General features: G+C 51.4%; 3 protein-coding genes across 3 annotated transcripts in view; 2 read left to right on the top strand and 1 right to left on the bottom strand.

The window, feature by feature from the left end:
• The window catches only part of LOC147646604 (uncharacterized), a 518783-nt gene that overhangs the window by 47279 nt on the left and 449807 nt on the right, over positions 1-21697 (bottom strand). The gene's annotated exons all lie outside the window — the stretch shown is intronic.
• LOC147646620 (uncharacterized) lies at positions 880-9156 on the top strand. Its single transcript, XM_086873194.1, has 3 exons — positions 880-1244; positions 5997-6075; positions 6262-9156. Exons 1-3 carry the CDS (start codon positions 1080-1082, stop codon positions 7266-7268), a joined length of 1251 nt encoding a protein of 416 aa, XP_086729320.1. The 5' UTR covers positions 880-1079; the 3' UTR covers positions 7269-9156.
• LOC147646619 (maestro heat-like repeat-containing protein family member 7) lies at positions 12887-18521 on the top strand. Its single transcript, XM_086873192.1, has 15 exons — positions 12887-13040; positions 13349-13413; positions 13532-13849; positions 14070-14218; positions 14476-14623; positions 14832-15022; positions 15105-15242; positions 15510-15624; positions 15797-15934; positions 16167-16343; positions 16469-16624; positions 16769-16870; positions 17272-17374; positions 17655-17711; positions 18017-18521. Exons 1-15 carry the CDS (start codon positions 12923-12925, stop codon positions 18136-18138), a joined length of 2097 nt encoding a protein of 698 aa, XP_086729318.1. The 5' UTR covers positions 12887-12922; the 3' UTR covers positions 18139-18521.

The raw sequence follows: 21697 nt of genomic DNA, 5'->3' as shown, positions 1-21697 counted from the left end.
GGGTCCCGGTGGCGGTGGTGGCAGAGTCCCGGCAAAGGGGCCGGGGGGATGCGGGTCCGGCATGGCCGGGAAAGGGGTTCGGGGCTCCCGGTGCCGGCAGTGGCTGCTCCCAGCATTGCCCAGTTGCTCACCCCGTGTGGCTCCAGTTTCCTCTGTGCCCCACTATAAACCAAATCACTTGCAGGCATTCCCTATTAGAGTACAATTTGTCTCCAGTTTATCCCATTTTTTCACATTTTTATTCAATTATTTCCCATTTTTATCCCAATTTCATACAATTTTTCCCCCATTTTTATCCTATTTTTTTGTTTTTCCCCATTTTTTCCCCATGTTTCTCCTTTTTGCCTCTATTTTTCCCCTTTTTAACTCATTTTTCCTCAATTTTTCCCAATTTTTCTGATTTTTTCCCTATTTTTTCCTGCATTTTTACTCAATTTTCCCCCATGTTTTCCTCGTTTTTCCCCATTTTTTTCCCATTTGTAATCCATTTTTTCCCTATTTCCCCATTTTACCCTCTTTTTGCTCCATAGACCCCATTTTTCACCCATGATCTCTCCTATTTTCCCCATTTTCTTCCAATTTTCCCCCCTTTTTGCTTCATTTTTACAATTTTTATTCCCATTTTATCCCATTTTTCTCCCAGTTTCCCCCATTTTTTTCCTCATTTTTATTCTGGTTTTATTTTTCCAGAATTTCCATCCCCATTTTCCTTCTTTTTTTTTCCTCCAATTTTCCCTCCATTTCCATTCCATTTCCCACAACTTTCTCCCATTTTCATCCCATTTTTTCCCCATTTCTTCCAACTTTTGCTCCATTTTTTCTCTTTTTCCCCATTTTCCCCCATTTTTTTCTAGTTTTTCCCAACTCTTACACATTTTTCCTCCATTTCCATCCTTTTTCCCCCATTTCCCCCAATCCTTCCCATTTAATTATCCAAAAAAATTAATATTTTAGGTGGGGGGGAATTAAAATTTTTGGGGAAAAAATAGAAATTTTGTCGGGAAAAAAAAGGGTGTTTTGTGGGCAAAAGTCCATGAATTTGAATCATAGCTTTCCCATGATTTTTCCATGATTTTTTCATGATTTCCCGCTGGAAGGAGGCGTGGGACTCATCCGAACATTCTGGAAGCTGGAATAGGACCAGGCCATCAGCCTTCCGAAAAACCCGAACCAGCTCATCCACAATTTCACCTTTCCTCAGTTCTCGGATTCCCAGGTCTGGAAATTCTTCCACAACCTCCCAGGTAGGCAATTCCCAAAATTCCTTGGAAAAATGGGATAAAGGGATTTCAATCCGTTTTTTCCCCTGATTTTTCTCATTTTTTCCCAGTTTTTTTCCCAGCTTTTTAAGATAATTTTCCTCTTTGTATTCCTCGGTTTTTCCCTGAATTTTCCCAATTTTTTTCCCAATTTTTTCTATTTTTTTCCATTTTTTTCCTGATTTTTCCTGATTTTTCCCATTTTTTTCCTGATTTTCCCCTTGTTTTCCCAATTTTTTCCCAGTTTTTTCACAAATTTTCCTGATTTTTTTCCCTGATTTTCGCCTGGTTTTTCCCTCTTCTTTTCTCAAGTTTTTTCGTCTTTTTTGTAACTTCTTAAATTTTTACCTGATTTTTCTCTTTTTTCCTGTATTTTTCCAATTTTTTTCCTGATTTTTCCCAGTTTTTTCCCTGATTTTCCCACAATTTTTCATTATTTTATTCTGATTTTTTCCTGGGTTTTTTTTCCTGATTTTTTCCAGGTTTTATTCAGTTTTTCTTTTCCTGATTTTTCATTCATTTTTCATAATTTTTTAAATTTTTTTCCCCATTTTTTCTTGATTTTTCTGTCTGATTTGTCCAAATATTACCCCATTTTTTCTTTAATTTTTCTGACTTTTGCCTGTTTTTTTCCTAAATATTTCCTGGCTTTTCCCCAGTTTTTTCCCATTTTTCGTTGTGGCTTTTTTTCCCGTTTTCTTTTCCTCATTGTTTTCCTGATTTTTTTTTTTAATTTTTCTCAAATTTTTCCTGCTCTTCTTCCTCTTTCTTTTCATGATTTTTCCCAGTTTTTTCCCAATTTTTTTCTCCCAGTTTTTTTCTGATTTTTCCCTCTTCTTTTCCCAATTTTTTCCTCATTATTCTCAGATTTTTTCACAATTTTTCCCTGATTTTTCCCTATATTTCTTAAGTTTTTAAGCGATTTTACCTGATTTTTTCCAGGTTTCTTTCCCCACTCATCTCAATTTTCCCAATTTTTTTCATAATTTTTTTCCTTATTTTCCCCAGTTTTTCCTGAGTTTTTCAGATATTTTTTCCTGATTTTTTCCTCTTTCTTTTCTGATTTTTTTCAATTTTTCCCAATTTTTGGTCAAAATTTTCCTTGGTTTTTGCATTTTTTTCCAGTTTTTTTCTCAGTTTTTTTCCCTGATTTTTCACTTTTCCTTTCCCAAATTTTTCTGGTTTTCCCCAATTTTTTCCTGAGTTTTTTCTTTTTTTTTTTTTTCTGCATTTTATCCTTTTTCTATTTTTTTTCCCTGATTTTTCCCTGATTTATCTTTTTTATAAATTTTTTTTCTAATTTTTTTTCTGCTTTTTTTGCAATTTATTCTCAAATATATCAGATTTTTTCCTTGATTTTTCCAATTTTTTTCCAATTTTTTAATGATTTTTCTGGATTTTTCCCAAGGTTTTTAATCTTTTTTTTCCTGATATTTTCCCTGATTTTTCCCAATTTTTTTCACGCCTTTCCTAATTTTTCCTAATTTTTCTCTATTCTTTTCCCAAATTTTTCCTACTTTTCTCCCAATTTCTTCTCAAATTTCCCTGATTTTTCCTGTTTTTTTCGCAATTTTTTCCCCATTTTTTCCACATTTTATTTCTCTTTCTTTTCCTTAGTTTCCCCGATTTTTCCCAATCCTTTCCCAGTTTTATTCCTGATTTTCCCCATTTTTCCCCCAATTTTTTCCTGTTTTTTTCCTGATTTTTCCTTCTTTTCCTATTTTTTCCTGATTTCTTCCCCATTTTTTCTGATTTTTACTGATTTTTCCCAGGTTTTTTCCACTTTCCTGATTTTTTCCCCAATTTTTTCTTGAGGTATTTTTTTTTCCCAGATTTTTCCTGGTTTTCCCCAATTTTCTCTCAAATTTTTTCCGTGCTTTTTCCCCCTTTTTTTTTTTATATCTCCCTGTTTTGGTTGTTTTGGTTTTTTTTTTGCTTTTCCCTGATTTTTCTCTTATATTTTCCTTGAATTTATCTTGGTTTTTTTCCCATTTTTTCCCTCACAGTTTCCTTCACACTCCCAGTCTGATCCCAGTCACTCCCAGTCTAATCCCAGTCACTCCCAGTATGAGGCCTGTGGCCCCCAGTTGCTCCCTGGCAGTGCCAGTGTGACCCCAGTAGCCTCCAGTGTGATCCCTGGGACTCCCTGTCTCTCCCAGTATATCCCAGTCAGCCCCAGCACGCTCCCAGTCATTCCCAGCTCCTCCCAGTTGCTTTCAGCATGATCCCAGTTGTTCCCAGCCACTCCCAGTCAATCCCAGTATGATTCCAGTCACCCTCAGTGGGATCCCAGTCTCAGCCAGCAGGGACCCAGCTGCTCCCACTGTGATCCCAGTATGATCCCAGTTGAGTGTGATCCCAGAATAGTTGCAATTCTTCCCAGTTCCTACCAGTGTGATCCCAGTTGTCCCTGGAATAGTCCCAGTCCATCTCAGCATGGTCCCACTCACTCCCAGTTGCCCCCAGTGTGGTTCCAGCTGTTCCCAGTATGGTTATAGACACTCCCAGTATATCCCAGTTGCCCCAGTAAGGTTCTGGTTACCTCAGAATGATCCCACTCTTTCCCACTTCCTCCCAGTATGATTCCAGTTGTGGTCTCAGTCGCCTCAGCATGGTTCCAGTACCTTCCAGTTGATCCCAGTTGCTCCCAATGTGTCCACATTTTCCTCCCAACATGGGCCCAGTAGCTCCCAGTAACCCCCAGTCAGGTTCCATTCACACCCACTGCTATCCCATTGGTTCCCAGTGCTATCCCTGTAGGAGCCATTGTCACTCCCAGTATGGTTCCAGTCACTTCCAGGATGATCCCAGTCACTCCCACTACAATCTCAGTCACTCCCAGTATGGTTCCAGTCACTCCCAGATCCTTCCAGCATGATTCCAGTCATGGCCAGAGTGACTCCCTGTCACTCCCAGGATGGGCCCAGTTGCTCCCAGTCACCTCCAGCACAGTTCCAGTCACAGCCAGCCCCTTTGCAGTCACTCCCAGTATGATCCCAGCTTGTTCCAGTAGGATCCCAGTATGACCCCAGCATGGGCACAGCTGCTCCCAGGATTATCCAGGGTGGTTCCAGTTGCTCCCATTTACCTGCGCTGTGGTTTCAGTCTCTCCCAGTCTATCCCAGTTGCTCCTAGTCACTCCTCAGGTGTTTCCAGCCTGATCCCAGTTGCTCCCAGCCACTCCCAGTCACGCTGAGTGCAGTCCCAGTTGCTGCCAGTATGGTCCCAGTATTGCCCAGCATGGCCCAGCTGCTCCCACTGTGATCCCAGTAGGACCTCAGCATGGTTCCAGTCACTCCCTGTTCCTCTCTGTGTGATCCCAGTTGCACCCAGTTTAATCCCAGTATAGTTGCAGTCCCTCCCCAGATGATCCCAGACCCTCCCAGCATGGTCCCAGTCATGCCCAGTTGCCCCCGGTGCAGACCCAGTCAATCCCAGTTGTTCCCGTTGTTCCCAGCGTGATTTCAATTTCCCCAGGATGGTCACAGTCACTCCCAGTGCTGTGACCAGTATATCCCAGCTGCCCGCAGCATGCTTGTGCTCATTCCCAATCATTCCCAGTTACCCCAGTAAGGTTCCAGTTACCCCAGTCCAAACCAGTCCCTGCCAGTGCTGCCACTCCTGGAATCCCCCAGCCCTCTCTGTGTTCCCCCCTCCCACATCTCCCCAGAGGAGCCCCAAGGGCTGGCAGTCCCCAGCCAGGGTTCCCAGCCAGCCCCAGGTTGGATCTGCAGCCCCCAATTTTCCCAGTTTCCCTCTCCTTTTCCCCGGGCCGGGTTCCCCCCGTCCCCAGCGGGTGGGAGCAGCGGAGAGCCCCGCGCTGCCCATCCCGACCTGTCCCGGCTCCATCCCCGCTCCTGCCGTGGGCTGTGAGGGGTTTGGGAACGGGGCACCGAGGGTGTCACTGCTCCTGGGGGAGGAGGAGGAGGGATGGAAGTAAGAGAAGGAGGTGGGGTTAGAGAGGAGGAGCAGGAGGAAGAGGAGGGACAAAGGAGGATCAGGGAAAGGAGAAGGAACCACAAGGTCCAACATTCCCTGAATTCACAGCCCCCACCTGTGAGATCATCACCCCCCATCCCAGAGGAGACCAGGGAGGGGGAGTTTGGCCCAGATACCCTGGGGGGTTCCTGGGTTGGGTTTTTAGGGGGGATGATTGGAGAATGAAGAACTCCAAAGCTGAGTGCAGAATACCCCCTGGGGGGACATTGGGGGGTCCTGGTGGCGGCTGCTGGCAGAAGCAGCCTGGAGGAGCAGAGCCCTGTGTCCCCCAGGACCCCAAAGTGGGGAGCCCAGAGAGGGGGAGCACCACAATTCACGGGACCCTCAACAGCCTGGAGAGGGGCAGGGGGGACTCCTTGGACTACCTGCACCCCTAAGCAGAGAATGAGGGGAAAAGGGACCATAGGAATCCAAAAAGCCCCATCACCTGTAAATGAGGAGATGGAAATGGGGGGAACTTTTCAGATTCCTGGCACTCCCAGCAGCCTGGGGAGGGCAGGGACTGAGCAGACAGAGGAACCCCAGTACAAGTGTGACCCCCAGGAACTGGGACGGGGGAAACCCCTGAACACCAAAAGGGAGAGACCAGAGATGGGGAAATCCTGGGAGGCATTTTCAGGGCTGAATTTTGGTGTTTGGGATGTTTTTATGGATGGCTGGTGAGTTCTAGAGATGGACTTGGGCAGAACAAACTCCCTAACCCAATCTGCTCGTGAATTGTATTTCTCCCCAAACCAGGATTTCCCATTCCCAAACCTTGGCTGGATGGAGAAGGAGGCTGTGAGGAAGAGGAAGATCTCCCAGGACACCCAGGCAGGTAAGGAGGAAGTCAGTGCCCCTTTCCCCCTCTCTCCTGCTCCATCTCCCAGCCCAGCCTGGCCCCCGGCTGCAGGACAACCCCGCTGCCGACGCCGTCCTGCCGGGGACGCACTGGGGGGATCTCCTTCCCCTTCCCTCTGGCACGGAGGCAAATCCCATCCTCTCCTTGTCCTTCCTCCCCCAGACAAGGAGCTGAGGATGGAGACCAGAGAGGACAAATCCCCATGGCAGAACCTCATGGAAGAAGCTGTTTTGAGTGGCTCCACAGCACAGGAATCCAACAGGGAAGAAAAGCCATGGAGATCCTGCAGGAGGAGGGGCTCCAAACCCATCCCAGGGTGCTCTGAGGAGGAAAGACCCACCCTGTGCCGGGAAGGCGGCCGGAGATCCAGCCAGGGCTCTGAGCTGGTGGTCCATGAGCAGCTTCAGGATGGGGAGAAGCCCTACAAGTGCTTGGAGTGTGGGAAGAGCTTCAGCCAGAGCAACTGCCTGATCCGCCACCAGATGATCCACACTGGGGAATGGCCCTACGAGTGTGGGGAATGTGGGAAGGGCTTCTACTGCAGCTCCCACCTCATCATCCACCAGCGCATCCACACTGGGGAGAGGCCCTACGAGTGTCCCGAGTGTGGGAAGAGGTTTCAGAGGAGCTCCAATCTCCTCCTGCACCAGCGGATTCACACGGATGAGAGGCCCTTCTGCTGCCCTGACTGTGGGGAGGGCTTCAAGCACAACTCCCACCTCATCAGGCACCAGCGCATCCACACTGGGGAGAGGCCCTACAAGTGTGGGGAATGTGGGAAGAGCTTCAGCCACAGCTCCAGCCTGACCATCCACCAGAGGACTCACACTGGGGAACGTCCCTATGAGTGTGAGGAATGTGGGATGACCTACAGCCGGAGGTCCAAACTGACCATCCACCAGATGATCCACACTGGGGAGAGGCCCTACGAGTGTCTCCAGTGTGGGAAGAGGTTTCAGACCAGCTCCCATCTCCTCCAGCACCAGCTGATTCACACGGATGAGAGACCCTTCCGCTGCCCTGAGTGCAGGAAGGGCTTCAAGCACAACTCCAACCTCATCAAGCACCGGCGCATCCACACTGGGGAGAGGCCCTACGAGTGTCCCCAGTGTGGGAAGAGCTTCAGCCACAGCTCTAACTTGACCCAGCACCAACGGATGCACCGGTAAGGGAAGCCCTGTGAGTGCCCCAAGTGCAGGAAGGTGTCCATGTGCTGCTCCAGCTCCATCCCCCATCAGAGGACCCACGTTGGGCAGGACCTGATGACCCACGTTCCCAGTGATCTGTGTTGGCAACACACTGGGCTGGTGGTCATTTTGATTTGGCCCTCATTTTCTTTTGATTCATCTTCATCCCTTTAAAACAGACAAAATTTAGGTAAAAGTCTACAGATTCATCAAAGGCATCTAAAATATCTCTTTTACTAGTGCTTGAAGGGAATCTGGTATTCAGGGAGGTAATGTGGAGGGTTTTGGGGGTATTTGGTTTATTTGTCTCCATCTCTTGCCACTCAAGGAGATGAGCGAGTTCTATCTGTCACCTCAAAACCACTCAGTGCCATTGAAATCTACTCAATCCCACCCAAAATTACTGGATTCCACAGTCCCTCAGGGTGTGTTGCCTTAAATTTTAGCTTTCATATTTTTCAAATTCTGCACTGCCTAGGTTTGTAGTTTTGAACTTCCTATTAAGTGCTAGTGAGCTCTCTTCACAGAGTAGGTAGACAAAACAATTCCTTTTCTAGCTTGATACCAAGGACAATTGTTACAAGTTCCATGCCCAAAAGCATGAACAAGGGTGGACTGAAGAGAGAAAACAAGAAGGATGGGACTTCCTCATCTGAAGCTGTAATTGGACAATGAATATGCAGATGGACCTAAACTTCTGAAAATGTGAGACCTCATGATCACTTGTCCATTTTTGTGACCATTTCTGGTCCATTTTGGGTGTAGCCCTGGCCAGGTTCTTCTACTGCCCAAGGTGTATCCTTTAAGGCATTTTAATAAACTTTATTCTCAACTCTGTCCAGCCTCTGTTCTAGGTCAGCCTTCCTCAAGGCATCAGGTGGAAAGGGGTTGGAAGGGGATTGGGTGAAGTGGGATGCAAATCAGGAGGGGTGAGATGGGTATTGGGTGGGATGGAGTTTGGGAGGTGTGAAATAAGGAAAGTAAGGCTTGGGAAGGGGGTCTTGATGTCCAGCAGAGATGGGATGGGTTGGGGTTGGGATTTGGGATGTGGGGTGGGGTCTGCAATGAGACAGCCAAAGTTTGGGGATAATGATCAAAGGGGGAGCCCATTACTGAGTGAGTTTTGGGATATTTCACATTCCTGAAGAGATTTTGGGGTATCTCACATTTCTGAGGCACTTTTGGGGCACTCCCCAACTCTTGGGGTGTTCCTGAGAGCAGCTCCATGGAGCCCCATTGCCAGGGCTGGTTGCCATGGGCACGAGCTCAGAGCTGTAGCCGGAGTGCGTTGCCTCGGTGCTGCAGAGCAGAGAAATGATGAATGGCCCCAGACATCTCCAGGGTGTGTTTGGTGTCAAGGTGAAAAATGAGGGTGGAACCACTATGCTTTGAGATGATTTATTGCGCAAGTAGCCCGATAAGATATCAGTCTCAAGGCGTGAGATTTATAGAGGAGCAATAAGTCAGCCATAGCTTGTGGAAGTCAGAGTTTCTTCTCCCCACAGCAATATATAACATTTTGGTCCAATAGGCTAATGGAAAACCTCTCAGACTATTCACTGAGTCCTCATAGAGGTGTAGCAAACATCGTTTATTTCTATCTTTAGCACACTTTTATAGGGTCCAACAGGGTTCACAGGGCTTAACAGGCTACAACTGGTTAACACATATTGTTTACATTCTTTTCCATGTACAGAATGCCATTGTTTTTCTTTATTCTCGCTGTTCCAGGACAGTTTCAAAGACACTGCTTTTAATATTGTCGTCTGAATTAAAAGCTGGGTTGTGCAGACAGGCTTTTACTAAAATATCATGTTTTTTCTCTATTAAAATGTTCCCTTACAGTAAATACAGGATATGTTATAATAAACAGAGTCCCAGGACCTTTCTTTTGCTGCCCAGGGTGTGTGGGGCATAGGGGAAGAGAGGGAAAAGGGGGCTTGTGCTCAGCAACCTGTCAGGGCGTGCAGTGGTGCAGGGAAATGGCCAGAAACCCTTGGCCTTTGGTGGTTCTGCTGAAGGCACAAGCCCTGTCCCAGCCAGGAAGCGCCATCTGTGTCCTTGTGCCCGTGTGGTGCTCCCTGGATTGCTGAGGGCTCCCAGGTGCCTCTTGACCCAGCTCCTCTGGAGCTCCTGTGGGGCTGCGGCGCTGCTGCTGGGCCAGGCTGGGGGAGACCCTGAGGGGACGGGGTGCTGGGAGGCTATAAATGGATGAGGGGCTGTGGAGGCCCAGATGGGACAAGGCAGTGGGAAAGCACAAGGGGGATGTGTGAGGGAGTGGGTGGCAGGAGGTTCCAAGGGGACAGGAGGCCCCTGAGGGGCCGGGGTGGTGGGAAGCCCTGAGGAATGAGGTATCAGAGGCCATAAGCAGCCTCTGGGCAGCCGCCTTTTTCCTGACACCCGGCTGCTCTGGTGCTTCCCCAAAATGTCCCCCAGGCCTGCAGCAGAAGCCCTCGAAGCTGGGACAACACCTCTCCAGGAGGGTGGGGACAGCCCGAGGTGCCCAGGCTGGGCTGGCTGGGGACATGGAGGGCAGGGGGTGCTGCCAGGCCACGGCCACTGGGTGCCTGCGATAAGGGGCAGTGGGCAGAGCCAGCCCCAGCCCTCACGGCTGCCCAGGCCATGGTGCTGTGACCGAGGGTCCCCTGACACAGAGCTCGGGGCCTGCAGAGCTGCTGCCACCATGGGGAGGGTGGCGATGTCCCCTCCGGCAGGGCTGCCCAGTGGCTGCTGCCCAAGCGGCTCTGGAGCCCACAGAAACAGCAGCAGAGTGTGCCCAGGAACAGCAGCAGAGTGTGCCCAGGAACAGCAGCAGAGTGTGCACAGGAACAGCAGCAGAGTGTGCACAGGAACAGCAGCAGAGTGTGCCCAGGAACAGCAGCAGCCCCAACGTCGGCACCTGCGCACTGAGGCGGCCGCAGCAGCCGGGTGCCAAACAGGGGGAGGCTTTGGGCACAGCTGCCTTTGGTTTGGCAAAAGGCTTCAGCAGAATTGGCCACAATGGCTTTCTCTTCACTTGCAGCCTCACAGCAATGCTTGGCAGCTTCAGCTGCAGCTTGTGCCCCTGACTGACTTGAGGTGGGCTCACCTTACACACTCAGGTGTCCCAAGGCAGCGGCATTGGTACCATTGTGAGAGAGAGATGGACACAAGCTCTGCGCTGCAGCTGCCCTCCCTCTCTTCTGTCCAGGCACCTTAAAGACACATGGAATAAAATCCTGGACTTGCTTGGAACAAAGGAAGAAGCAGCAGGCACTGAAAAAAAGCAGGGATTTACACGGCTCAGTTTTGCTCTCCACTTGGGGAACCAAAGAATCCCGGAGCACTTTGTGTTGCAAAGTATCATAAACATCATCCAGTTCCAACCACCCTGCCATGGGCACAGGTGGTGTGCAGACACAACTGTCACTAGAACTGGAAGAACACTTCTCCATGTTGACCTTTTCTTCTCCTGGATTTCAAGAAAAGATGAAAAAATCATCTGGTGAATCACAGGTGAATATTGTAGCTCACAGAACTAGGAGTAGGAGTCTCCAGTGGCCCATGGTGTGTCCATTCAACCATTGTTAGATCGTCCAGTTGGACTCAGCCCGGTGCAGCCCGGGCACTGGCACCAGGCTGGTCCACTTCTGCATCCCAAAGTCTTTGTGGCTCCCTGTGCACCCATTGCCTCCTGAATCTATTATTGAATTCCCAGTTACTGCTGTGCAGGACATGAGAACACAGGAATAGCTTGTTTGGCTCATTCTTGCATTTGCTGCTCCTGCCTAAAGTAATCATCAGGACTATATGCTGATGGAATGGGATCGCCGAACAGCAGGGACTTTGTCTGTAATGTCTAATACTAAAACCTTGTGTGACTGTTCAGACACTCTAAAATCCAGGGTGAAATTGACAGCTTTGGTGTGTAAGAATCTTAGAAATTTTGACATGTGATTTTTCTAGTCAAGGATTTTAATGCCAATGAGGAAACTACAAAAATATTAAAACTTATTTTCATTGGAAACCCCTCTGAAATGGCATCAGGACACCTACAGGGGACAGGGTATGACACTGGGGACAGTACTTGGCAGTTCATGGCTTCAGATGTGGAAGATAAATATTTTGCCCGGGTTCAACCTGAAGATCAAGTTTTCCCAGAGTTTTGATTGACTGGTCATTGCAGGTAAATTTAATAAATGCAAAAGGATGTAAAAGCACAATTTCTGGAGAATGTGCACTAGGGAGAAAATTGGGAGAAAACCTTGAAAACAGTCAGCAGGCTCTGGAAAAATTTTAAAAAGTTAAAATTAAAAATAGATGTAGCTCTGTGACTATTCAGGCAGGACTCTGTGTCTGGAGGAAATGTTTGCCTTGCATCAGCTGCAACACAGACAGACATGCAACAACTGGGGCCTTGAACATCAGAGACTGGGCTAATGTTTCTCCCAGAAGAACAGACAGAAAATCACACTGAAACATGACAGTACCTCTGTACAATCTAACCATCCTAGGAAACTCAGCAGCTGATGGTGTTTTTGTGCTACTGCAAACCCCTTCCATGAAAAACATCATTCCAGGAAGGAGCAACATCATCTGACAGATAGCAAGAGTGGCCAGCAGTAGCTACAGGAGCTCCTACCAACAGCCCCTGCCGGAAGGAGGCCAGCCCCCAATGCATGTGGGCTTTGGCTGCCCTCTGGCACAGAAACCCCCCAGGGGCACAGGGCTCTGGGGCAGGAGAAGGGCACCAGCACTGCCAGGGCTTGGCTGGGGTGGCAGGTCTGCCTTGTTGGGGACTCTGCCACACCTGCTGATTTCAGTGCTGCCAGGCCCCTGTGCAGATTCTGTGCAAGGCCCCGTGCCCTTCCTGCTGTGGCTGTGTGGGCAGCCCTGGGGGCTCCTTCTGCTGCCCTGAGCCTGCAGAGCAGGGCAGCGTTTGCTGATGGTTTGAGGCATTCCTAAAGATCCTGTTGGGCTGTCTAAGACACTTTGGGCAAGGGATTCCTTCCAACCTCGGCCACTTTGGGGGGGATGGGGGCAGCCCAAGGGCAGGTGGCAGTGTGTGCAAGGGCCCTTTGTGACATATGGTCACCATGGGATGGAAAGGGACAGGGTGTCAGAGGGCCCTTTGTGACACGTGGTGACATAGGAGCTGGCGGTGACAGGGCCATGCCACAGTGCCCAGTGCACGCGACGGGACAGGACGCGGCAGAGCGGTGCTGTGAGGAGCCCCCGCACAGCGCACTCGTTTGTGTCGGACCCGGAGCTTTTCCAAGTCTTTACTCGTACAGGTGACCTCGTGGGCAAGACTGCGGGCCTTGGTGGCCCGTGGCTTTCCCGAGGCTTTTCTTTTGCAGGTGTCTGTCAGGCCAGACTGCGAGACTTGTAACCTGGAGCTTTTCTGAGGCATCTCCCATTCTCCCGGCCTCTGTCCTCAAGGTGAGACTGTGGGACCTGGTGACCACAGTCATTTACGAGGAGTCTCCAGTCATTGTGGCAGGAGCCCCCGAGACCAGACTGCAGGACTTGCTGTCCTGTAGCCTTCCTGGGGCTTCTCTCTCGCAGGTGCCTTCAAGGCACAACTGCAGGACTTGTTGACTCAGAGATTTCCCACGGCATCTCTCTTTAAGGTGCCTTCAAGGCAAGATTGTGTAATGGCGGGCAGATTCCTCAGCGTCTTCAAAGTGTTCAGGGGGAAAAGAAAGACAGACCCTGGACCTGCCCCAGCACAACAGCTGGAAGAGCCAAAGAAGTTCCAGCCACTGCAGGATGGTGAGTGGCAGAACTGGGCCACAGGGCTGATGGCTGCAGCCAGCTGGGCCCTGCCCCATCCCATCCCATCCCATCCCATCCCATCCCATCCCATCCCATCCCGTCCCGTCCCGTCCCGTCCCATCCCGTCCCGTCCCATGTGGACATGCCGAAGGACAAGACAGAATAGGGGCTGGGGCTGACCCCTGGCAGTGGCTGTGCTCCATCCCCTGAGCCATCCCAGGGCTGTCCCTGCCTGGGGGGTGCAGGGCTGGGCTGTGTTCTCCGGCCTCTCCTGCAGCCCCTCAGCTCTGGCTGCTCTTTGCCAGATGCAGCCATGGAAAAGACACAAGAGCAGGAGCCTGCCCGTGGCCGCTTCCACAGAGCAGCGCAGGTACCTGCAGCCATCCCCACCTGGGCTGGGCCTGCTGGCACTGCTCAGCCCAGCAGTGGAGCTTGGAGCACTCCATGGAACATGCCTCTCTCCCCTGTCCTTTGTTCTCCTTGCACAGAGGTTCCGCAAGTTCCTGCGCATTCGTCGTAGGAGGAACACCACAGCAGCAACTGAGGGTGCAGCTGAGCCTGACTGCAGGCTGACCGAGCTCCAGGCAGAGCCTGATGTCAGCCCGGATTCAGCTGAGCACTCACAAGAGTCTGACGCTGCAGTGGAGTTTGACAGGGCAAAGGCTGACATGGCAGGGACTGAGGGCATTCAAAATGATGACACCGGAGGGACTCAGGGCATCGCAAAGGCCAACAGGACACCCACTCCCACTATAAGCCAAGAGCTCATATGGGATTATTTCAAGGACCCTCGTGTTTCTTCTGACGTTGTTGAGAAGAGAGCTGCTTCTTCTGAGCAGCAGGTACCCAGTCAGGTACTGGAACTGGAGGTCTCCCACGATCCTGTGCCCCCTCACGCCACATCCACAGGGCCCCCTCAGCCTTTGAGGCCAGCAGAGCATGACAGGAAGGGAAGCACTTCTTGGGGGAAGCTGGGGAAGTTGCTGCCTTGGACAGCACTCCATGTCTTCCCCATGCCTCCTCCAGGTGCCAGCTACTGTGAGGAACATTCACCAGAGTCTGGTGTCCCATGTCACTGTGGATGTCAGGCAGCAAATTGACATTATAAGGCTGGCTGAAGAACACCCTGCTGATGTGGTGCTGGCCCTCCTGCACTGTGCCCCATCATGTGACAGGTATGGGGCCCGCGTGCCTTGAGAGCTCAGGGCTCACCGGCCTTTAGGGCCCATGGCCCTGCACAGCCTGTCCAATGGGCTCTGCCCAACAGGCAGAGAGGTCCAGGAGCCTCGGGCCCCTCTGTGTCCTGAGGCTGCTGCCAATGCTCCCTCCCTGCCCTTCAGGGCACCAGGGTTCTGTCACCTGGGTCCCCACAGCTACACAGGGCATGGCTCTGTGACTGAGACACCCCTGACACAGAGCTCTGATCCCACAGAGCTGCTGAAATGATGTGGAGAGCCATAGGCTCGTCGGGACCAACAGTAGAGAAAGTGCTGCCAACACTGCTCTGTGTGATGGAGGATTGGCCTCTGCACAGCATCTGCACCTCTGATGGAGACAACAAGGATGTTTTTGCTCTGGCTGTGAGTTCCTGGAGCTGGCCTTTGATCACCCAGACGTTGCTTCTCCAGCAGCTCTCCATCCTCTCCCTGCTTCAGTTCCTGAGCTGAAACCTGGGCTAGGGGCAGGCTCAGGGGGCACCAGGCCTGCTGCTCCCCCTGTGTCTCCCCTCGGGCCCTGCCCCATGGACACCTCGGCACTGAGCGCTGTCTTTGGGTGCTTCTTTTGCAGGCAACTCTGGTGCTCTGGCTGATTATCCAAGCACCTGAGTGCCATGAGGTGTTGATCCTTTATTCTGCCCGCCTGTTTCTGGCTCTGCTGTTCCATGTTGTCATCACCACCCAGCAGATGCCACCAGTGGAAATGGATAACTTCTGGAGAGCATGCCGGGAGGAATACTGCCTTCCCAGAAAACCCAACAGGTCCCAGTCCTCCTGTCCTTCCAATGCCTTTGTGACCAGCACCAGTGCACCCAATGTGACCTGGGCTTTGCTCTGCACACAGGTTTGCAGTGCAGGCCATGAAGGCTCTGCTTTTCCGACTGCGGTGTGAGAGTGTGGTCATGGAAATGCGATGCAAGTGTGGCTGGGACACGCTGCTCTGTGCTGACACCCAGCACTATGCTGTGGGTCTGCTGGCCAGGTGAGACCCCCTTCTCCCCACTGCCTCTGAAATTGTGCCCTGTGCGTGGGGTGCCTCACACAGTCCCTGTGGTCCTGGCCAGAGGGCCTTGTCACTGAGGGATGGCCAAGCAGAGTGGAAAATGCTGGCTGAGGGTGCCCAGAAGGTGCCTACACCCAAAGCACCCCCATCCCCTCCAGTGTGGTGAGGAAAGACCGGATCTCTGTGAATCAGTCCCGGTCTCTTGCCCCTCCAACTCAGGGTCTTGGTGCCTTTTCCCTCTGACAGGGAGATGCACGGTGCCTCCCTCTCTTTGTGTTCTGGGATTGCACTCCGCCTGCTCCAGCTGCTCAGCAGAGAGGAGCCACCCTGGGATCTGTCCTTCCTGGCATTCTTTGTGGAGGTGAGCCCGATGGCCAGCACTACCTCGCTGAGCTGCCTGCCAGCCCTGTCCCTTTGCATAGCCACAGCTGCCTGGGACAGTACCCGTGCCCTGTGCTGCTGCCTGGGCCCAGCCCTGCCCAGTTCCAGGCTCCTGCCGGCCGGCTCCCCTGTCACTGCCCTGTGCCTTTCAGGTCCTGGATTGCCTGGACTTGTGTGAATGTGGTGACAGTGTCATGGAGATCATGTCAAAGCACCTGCAGAGCAAGTGCAGGCAGAGGCGTCGCCTGGCACTCAGAGGCCTCGAGGTGCTCAGCAAGTATTCCTTGATGGTGAGAATGGGGCAGCAGCTGAAGCTGTGCTGGGGAAAGCAGCTCCTTGGGCTGGCTGGGCTTCAGGAGCTGAGGCAGCTGCTCCCAGCTCTCCTGCCTCACCTGCCTGAGTGCTTTGGGACAGCCCTTTGGCCTCTGGGCCTGGCAGCAGCAGGGTGGGGTTGCAGTGCCAGGGTGGTGTTTGCTCTGCAGCCATTCATGGTTTCCCAGCACAGCCTTATGTTCCACACAGGCCAGACCTATATGCAGCCAGTCTCAAAGCCTTCTTGAGCTGCTGGGCGATGCAGATGAAGATGTGGTCGGCATGTCCCTCTCTGTGCTCAAAAATGTGCTCCAGAACAAATACATCCTGATATCCAGTACCACTGCCCCAAAGCTGGCTCAGGCACTCCTGCTGCTCTTTAACCATGTAAGTGTCTGTGCCCCCAGCCACGGGCATTGGCTGCTGCCCAGAAACTGTGCCCTGTGGATTTTTCAGCCATTGTTCAAGTGAGCCTGGAGTAGTTGCAGCTGAGTCTTTTTCCTATCCTACAGGTCAACAGCCAAGTGCAGCTCCTCTCCCTTTACCTTTTCTGCAAGGTGATGGATTTGGTAGTAGCCAAGGGAAAAAAGCTCCTTAAGTCAATTTTGTGCCAGAGCCTATGTCCACTATTATTCCACTACCATGATGAAAACCAGCATGTGGCAGAGGTGAGGAGCTGTGGGCTGCTGGTGTCCCCCTGGTAGAGGGCCTCTTGCCCTGGTCACCACCCAGGCTGCAGCCTCCTCCTGGCCTTCTCAAAGGGACACGTAACACATGTCCTGGACTGTGGTACTATCTCTACTGCTCTCCAGGTCTCTCGGGAAACGCTGCTTCATGTGACCAAGTTCCTTAAGAGAAGGGATTTGAAGCAGCTGGTGGAAAAAGACAAGATGTTGAAGTTTGCCGAGTGTCTGGTAAGGACACTGTCTGGAGAAGCCTCAACTTTGAGAAGCCCCCCGGCCCCAGCACTCAGTGTGTGGGGCTGGCAGCTGTGGCCCCTGCCCGGTGCTGCACCCAGGGGCACCAGCCTGCGCCCCACACGCTGCTCCCTTCCCTGGGCCGCACGGCTTCTTCTCCAGGCTCCTGTGGCCCCGAGCCGGGTGCCAATGGAGCCCCACACTGGGGCTGCGGGCAGGGGCGGCACCGCGGCTCCCCGGGCAGCCGCCGGCCCTCTGCCCCCTCCAGAGCCCGGCGCCAGCGGCTGCTGGCCGGGCCTCAGGGCTGGGCGGGCACGGGAGGCCGGGGCTGGCCGCAGGCAGTGCCCGGCCGAGGGGCAGAGCCCGCACCAACCCTTCCCTCCTGCCGCTCTCTCCAGCTGGGACAGGATGAGAGGCGAGCAGCTGAGCACCTGCGCCGGGCCCTGCCGTACCTGCAGAGCCCGCAGGAGACCCTGCGAGAGGCGGCCATCAGGTTCATCGGTGAGCCACGAGCCCGGGCTCCCTCCCCGCCCCGCCGCAGCTCGGCCCCGGCCCCGGCTGCTGCCCCGGCAGCGGCACCCGGGCCCGGCGCCCTGGAGCCCCGGCTGCCCTCGGGGCTGCTGCTGCCGGCCTCTGGCAGCCGTGCCCTTGGGCTGAGTCAGGATGCGGCAAGGGCCCGGGCTGAGCCCTGCCGGGGCGGGAGGCCGTGTGGCCACAGGGCTGGCAGCGCCGCTGGCAGGGAGCTGTGCCGCCGGGGCCCTGACAGGCTCTGTGTTCCCAGGGATGGCCGGGCAGCACCTGAGGGGGAAGAAGGAAGAGCTGCAGGCCCTCACTGAGGGTGAGTGAGGGCTGGCAGTGAGGGGCTGGCACTGGGGGAGCTGCAGTCCCTGTCCCGGCTGTGGAGGGCTTTGCTCCCTGTGTGGACAAGGGGTGGTGTGGGCAGAGCACAGAGAGATTTCAGGGAAGTGGGGCAGGGGGTTTGGGGGAGTGTGGATTCGTGACCAGGACCTTGCAGCTGATCCTATTTCCCCCTCCCCTCTTGTGGCCATGGCTAGAGCAGGCTGGGATGGCCCTGGCAGGACATTCTCCTAGGATTCCCACAGATCCGGGTTCTGACTGTGGCTCTGTTCCCCTCTCTTCCAGCACTTCAAGCCCTAAGGAGAGATGACAACCCTTCCCATTCAAACAAAGCACTTCAAGAGATACTTAGTAAAAGAGCTGCAGAAGTACGCTCATCTGCTGGCTCAGAACCAGTGTTCATTTAAGACCTTCAGATGCCATGGAAGATGAGGCTACGTTTAGACCAGAAGACACCAGCTAGAGCTCCAGGCACCGCTGATGACTGGCACAGCTGAGCCTGTGGGAAGCTCGTGTAGCTTCAGCCATCTCCCTCCCTTTTGACAGCTCCCTTCCTGCAGCCCTCAGACACTGCCCATCCCTTCGTTTTCCTTCCACTCTCCCTCCCTTTTGACAGCTCCCTCCTTCCAGCCCTCAGACACTGCCCATCCCTTCTTTTTCCCTCCACTCTCCATCCCTTTTGATAGCTCCCTCCTTCCAGCCCTCAGACACTCCCCATCCCCTTTTTTGCCCCTCTGCTTATCCCTTTGCTTCGCATTTCATCAATAAACAGTTTTCCTTTTTCACTTGACCTGCATCTGTGTGGAGCTGAAGGGTCACAAATCCAGAGCGCTGTGACACGCAGGCCCCTCCTGCCGTTCTCTCCTGCGCCGTGTTTTGTGCAGAGGCGCAGAGGAAGGAGCGCAGATCAGGCTGGAAAGGTCCCTGTGCTGAAGGCCCGGCTCCACAGCATTGTGGAGTTCAAGGTGTTACTGAAGGCCAGTAGTGGGACAAGGAGCCTGTGTGTGTCAGGGACCAAAGTTGTGTCTAAGGCCCTGCCGTGTTCCGTCCTCGGTTGTGCACGTTGAAAGGTTAATGAATAAAGCCAGGTTCAAAAACCCTCCTGGAAAGGCAAAATCCCAATTTCAGCAGCTTTTTCCACTTCCGCATTGCAGGTATTGATGGATCTACTGGAGAGGGAATGTTCATCCCAAATTTCTGCCCGTTTTTCTAGGAACACTCCAATGATAGTACAATGCCACGTGTACTGATTCAGTCTTCTGAGGTTTTTTGGGTTATTCTCTTTTGGGATTTAGGGGTCCGGAAGGTGGGGAGAGAGGCAGGACACAATCCAGATCCGAAAAAATCCCATACAGCACTGGAAATGAGGAAAACATAGTGGAAACAAGCAGAAAGGAACTGGGGGAAAAAAGGATTTTTAAGAAGGAAAAATAGGGAAAAGTAAGGACAAAATTCCAGACAAATCCACTGGTCAAGAATAATTTGGAGGTGGAATAGGAGAAATTCCAGCTCAGCAGGCTACCAGGGCATGGGAGGGCCCAAATTTTTTATTTTATTTGGGAACTTTTTAGGGCTTTTTAAAAATATTATTGGATTTTTTTCCAGGAAGATCCCCCTTTTCCATTCTGATGGGACTGGAAGGCAACTCCTGCTCCTGCAGTGCTGTTTTTGCCCATCCTCATTCCTGGATATTCTTAGAAACGTCTGTAAAACTGTGAAAATTATGATGGAGTGTGGCCTTTTTTCATTCTCAATACCTGTGATGCTATTGGAGTGAAGAGGGGAAAAAACAATAAAAAATGGGAAAAAATATTTATAAATCAGAATTTCACCATCTACCAGTGCCTGGCTTTTTGTTACAAAGCTTATTAAAAAGAAAAAAAAAAGGTGGTTGCAGTGGGTGACTCCCTTCTGAGGGGAACAGAGGGCCCCTCATGCTGACTGGAGCCATCCCACAGGGAGGTCTGCTGCCTCCCTGGGACTCGGCTACGGGGCATCACTGAGAGACTTCCTGGGCTGATCCAGCCCTCTGGTTATTATCCACTGCTGCTACTCCAGGCTGGCAGAGATGAGATTGAAAAGAGGAGTGCCAGGGCAATTCAAAGGGACTTCAGGGCACTGGCTGAGTGGTTGATGGGGCAGGAGCACAGGTAGACTTTTCCTCAGTCCCTTTGGTGGCAGAAAAGAAGTGAAAGGAATAGGGGAGCCCACATTATCAACAAGTGGCTCAAGGGTTGGTGTCATCGGCAGAATTCTGGGTTCTCTGATCTTGGGGCAACTTTTCTGGCACCCGGCCTGCTGGAACTGGATGGGCTGCATCTCTCTTAAGGGTAGAAGAATTTTATCTTATGAAGTGGCAGAACTCACTGAGAGGGCTTTAAACTAGGTTTGAAGGGGGAAGGGGATGCAGCTGGGCTGTCTGGAAGCAGGCCCAAGGGTGGTGAGCCTGAGGTAGGGGTGAAATCAGTAGCCCAGCTGAGGTGCATGTACACTGTAATAAATGAAATTCAGCCAAATTTATCAATAACAATTTTATTGAAAAATTTGCAAAATCAAATTATGAAAACAGCTACAATCACAGTCAGCTTCGAGCTCAGGATCGGCGCTGGGTGAACTCTGAACCAGCCTCTGTCACACTGATTCCCCCAAGTTCACCGCCTGTCTTTTGGAGAGATGAGTTTTGATACAGTTTTTACAGCTTGAGGCTGTGCAGTCTGTTTTTTCTTTCTTCTGAAGTTTGTTGCATATTCATATTTTCTGTTGGTTTTTTAACTAAGTTTCCGAGAAGGGAGGAAAAGTCTGAGTAGATTTTATGAGAGCTGAGTACTGAGATGCACGGTCCGGAGAATTTTTCTGTTGGATTGTTAACGAAGGTTCCAAGAGAGGGGGAGAGTTACAGGAACTGGGTATTGAGATGCACAGTTGTCCTGGGGTGATTTTACCTTTAAGATAGCTTCGGGAGCTGGGAGGAAGTTGAAGCTGCGAGAGGCTGATAAGAGTTTTTCCTCTGACCAATTATTGGTCATTTCTGAGAATTGGTGGTGGTTTTAACCATTGAGAAGTGAGATCAACTTGTGAACACCACCTTAAGATGTAAAGCCAGGGTTCTTTTGTTCTCTTTGGTTTCTGGCTTCTGACGAGGTAACAGGGCTTTGTCTCAGCCTCCTCCCCACCCCCCTCCAGGCTGGACAAGGCCACAGAGGGTGGGGGGGGAGAAACGGAGCCGGCCTGGCTTGGTTTGCAGTTTCTGCTGCTGAACTGAAACCTGACACCATGAACATCTGCAGCTTTCCAAGACTTTAATTCTTTTACTACCTGGATGAGACTGACAGATTACTCCTTTTTCCCAGAGAGAGAGAAGGAGGAGAAAGAGAGAGATAACATGAAGAAGACATCATAAAACCCTCAAAGACAGTGAAGAAAAGAGTTAAGTTTTAGATGAGGAAGAGAGAATAAAGAGATGCTATAATTAAGCTGAAATATTTTTCTGTTGAAGCTATGGAGATGGACAATAGTGTTCTGAAAAAGACCTTGTTTAATTCAGAGCATATTGGAAGGAATAGAGTGGTTCAAAGTGTGGATTTTGAGTAAAAGGTGGAGTAATTGTGATACAGTGAAGTGCTGGAACAGAGGGGAGAAGTAATAGTTGAAGATTTGGGGCCTTGAGAGGCAAAGAGAAAACTTCTGTTTCCAGGGAGGCTCACAAAAACCAATGAAGAGAACTTTTGCCTTTGAATCCTTAAAAATGACATCCCTAGACTCATTTGACCCATAACACACCTCAGAGCGATGTGAAATGGGAGGAGTGAACTGATGACAGATTTCCAGGCAGCTGACATCAGAGAAATAGAAAGCTATAACAGAAATAGTTTTCTTGTGAGAAACTCCGTAGATTAGCAGAAGAAAACTTCTGTTTCTCTACAAAGACTGATGAAAAGACTCTAGCAGGAATTTGGACTGTTTTAA

The sequence above is a fragment of the Cyanistes caeruleus genome, unplaced genomic scaffold (assembly GCF_971803275.1).
Source record: "Cyanistes caeruleus unplaced genomic scaffold, bCyaCae1.hap1.1 HAP1_SCAFFOLD_89, whole genome shotgun sequence".
Lineage (NCBI taxonomy): Eukaryota > Metazoa > Chordata > Aves > Passeriformes > Paridae > Cyanistes > Cyanistes caeruleus.
This window is presented reverse-complemented; position numbering and strand designations above follow the sequence as displayed.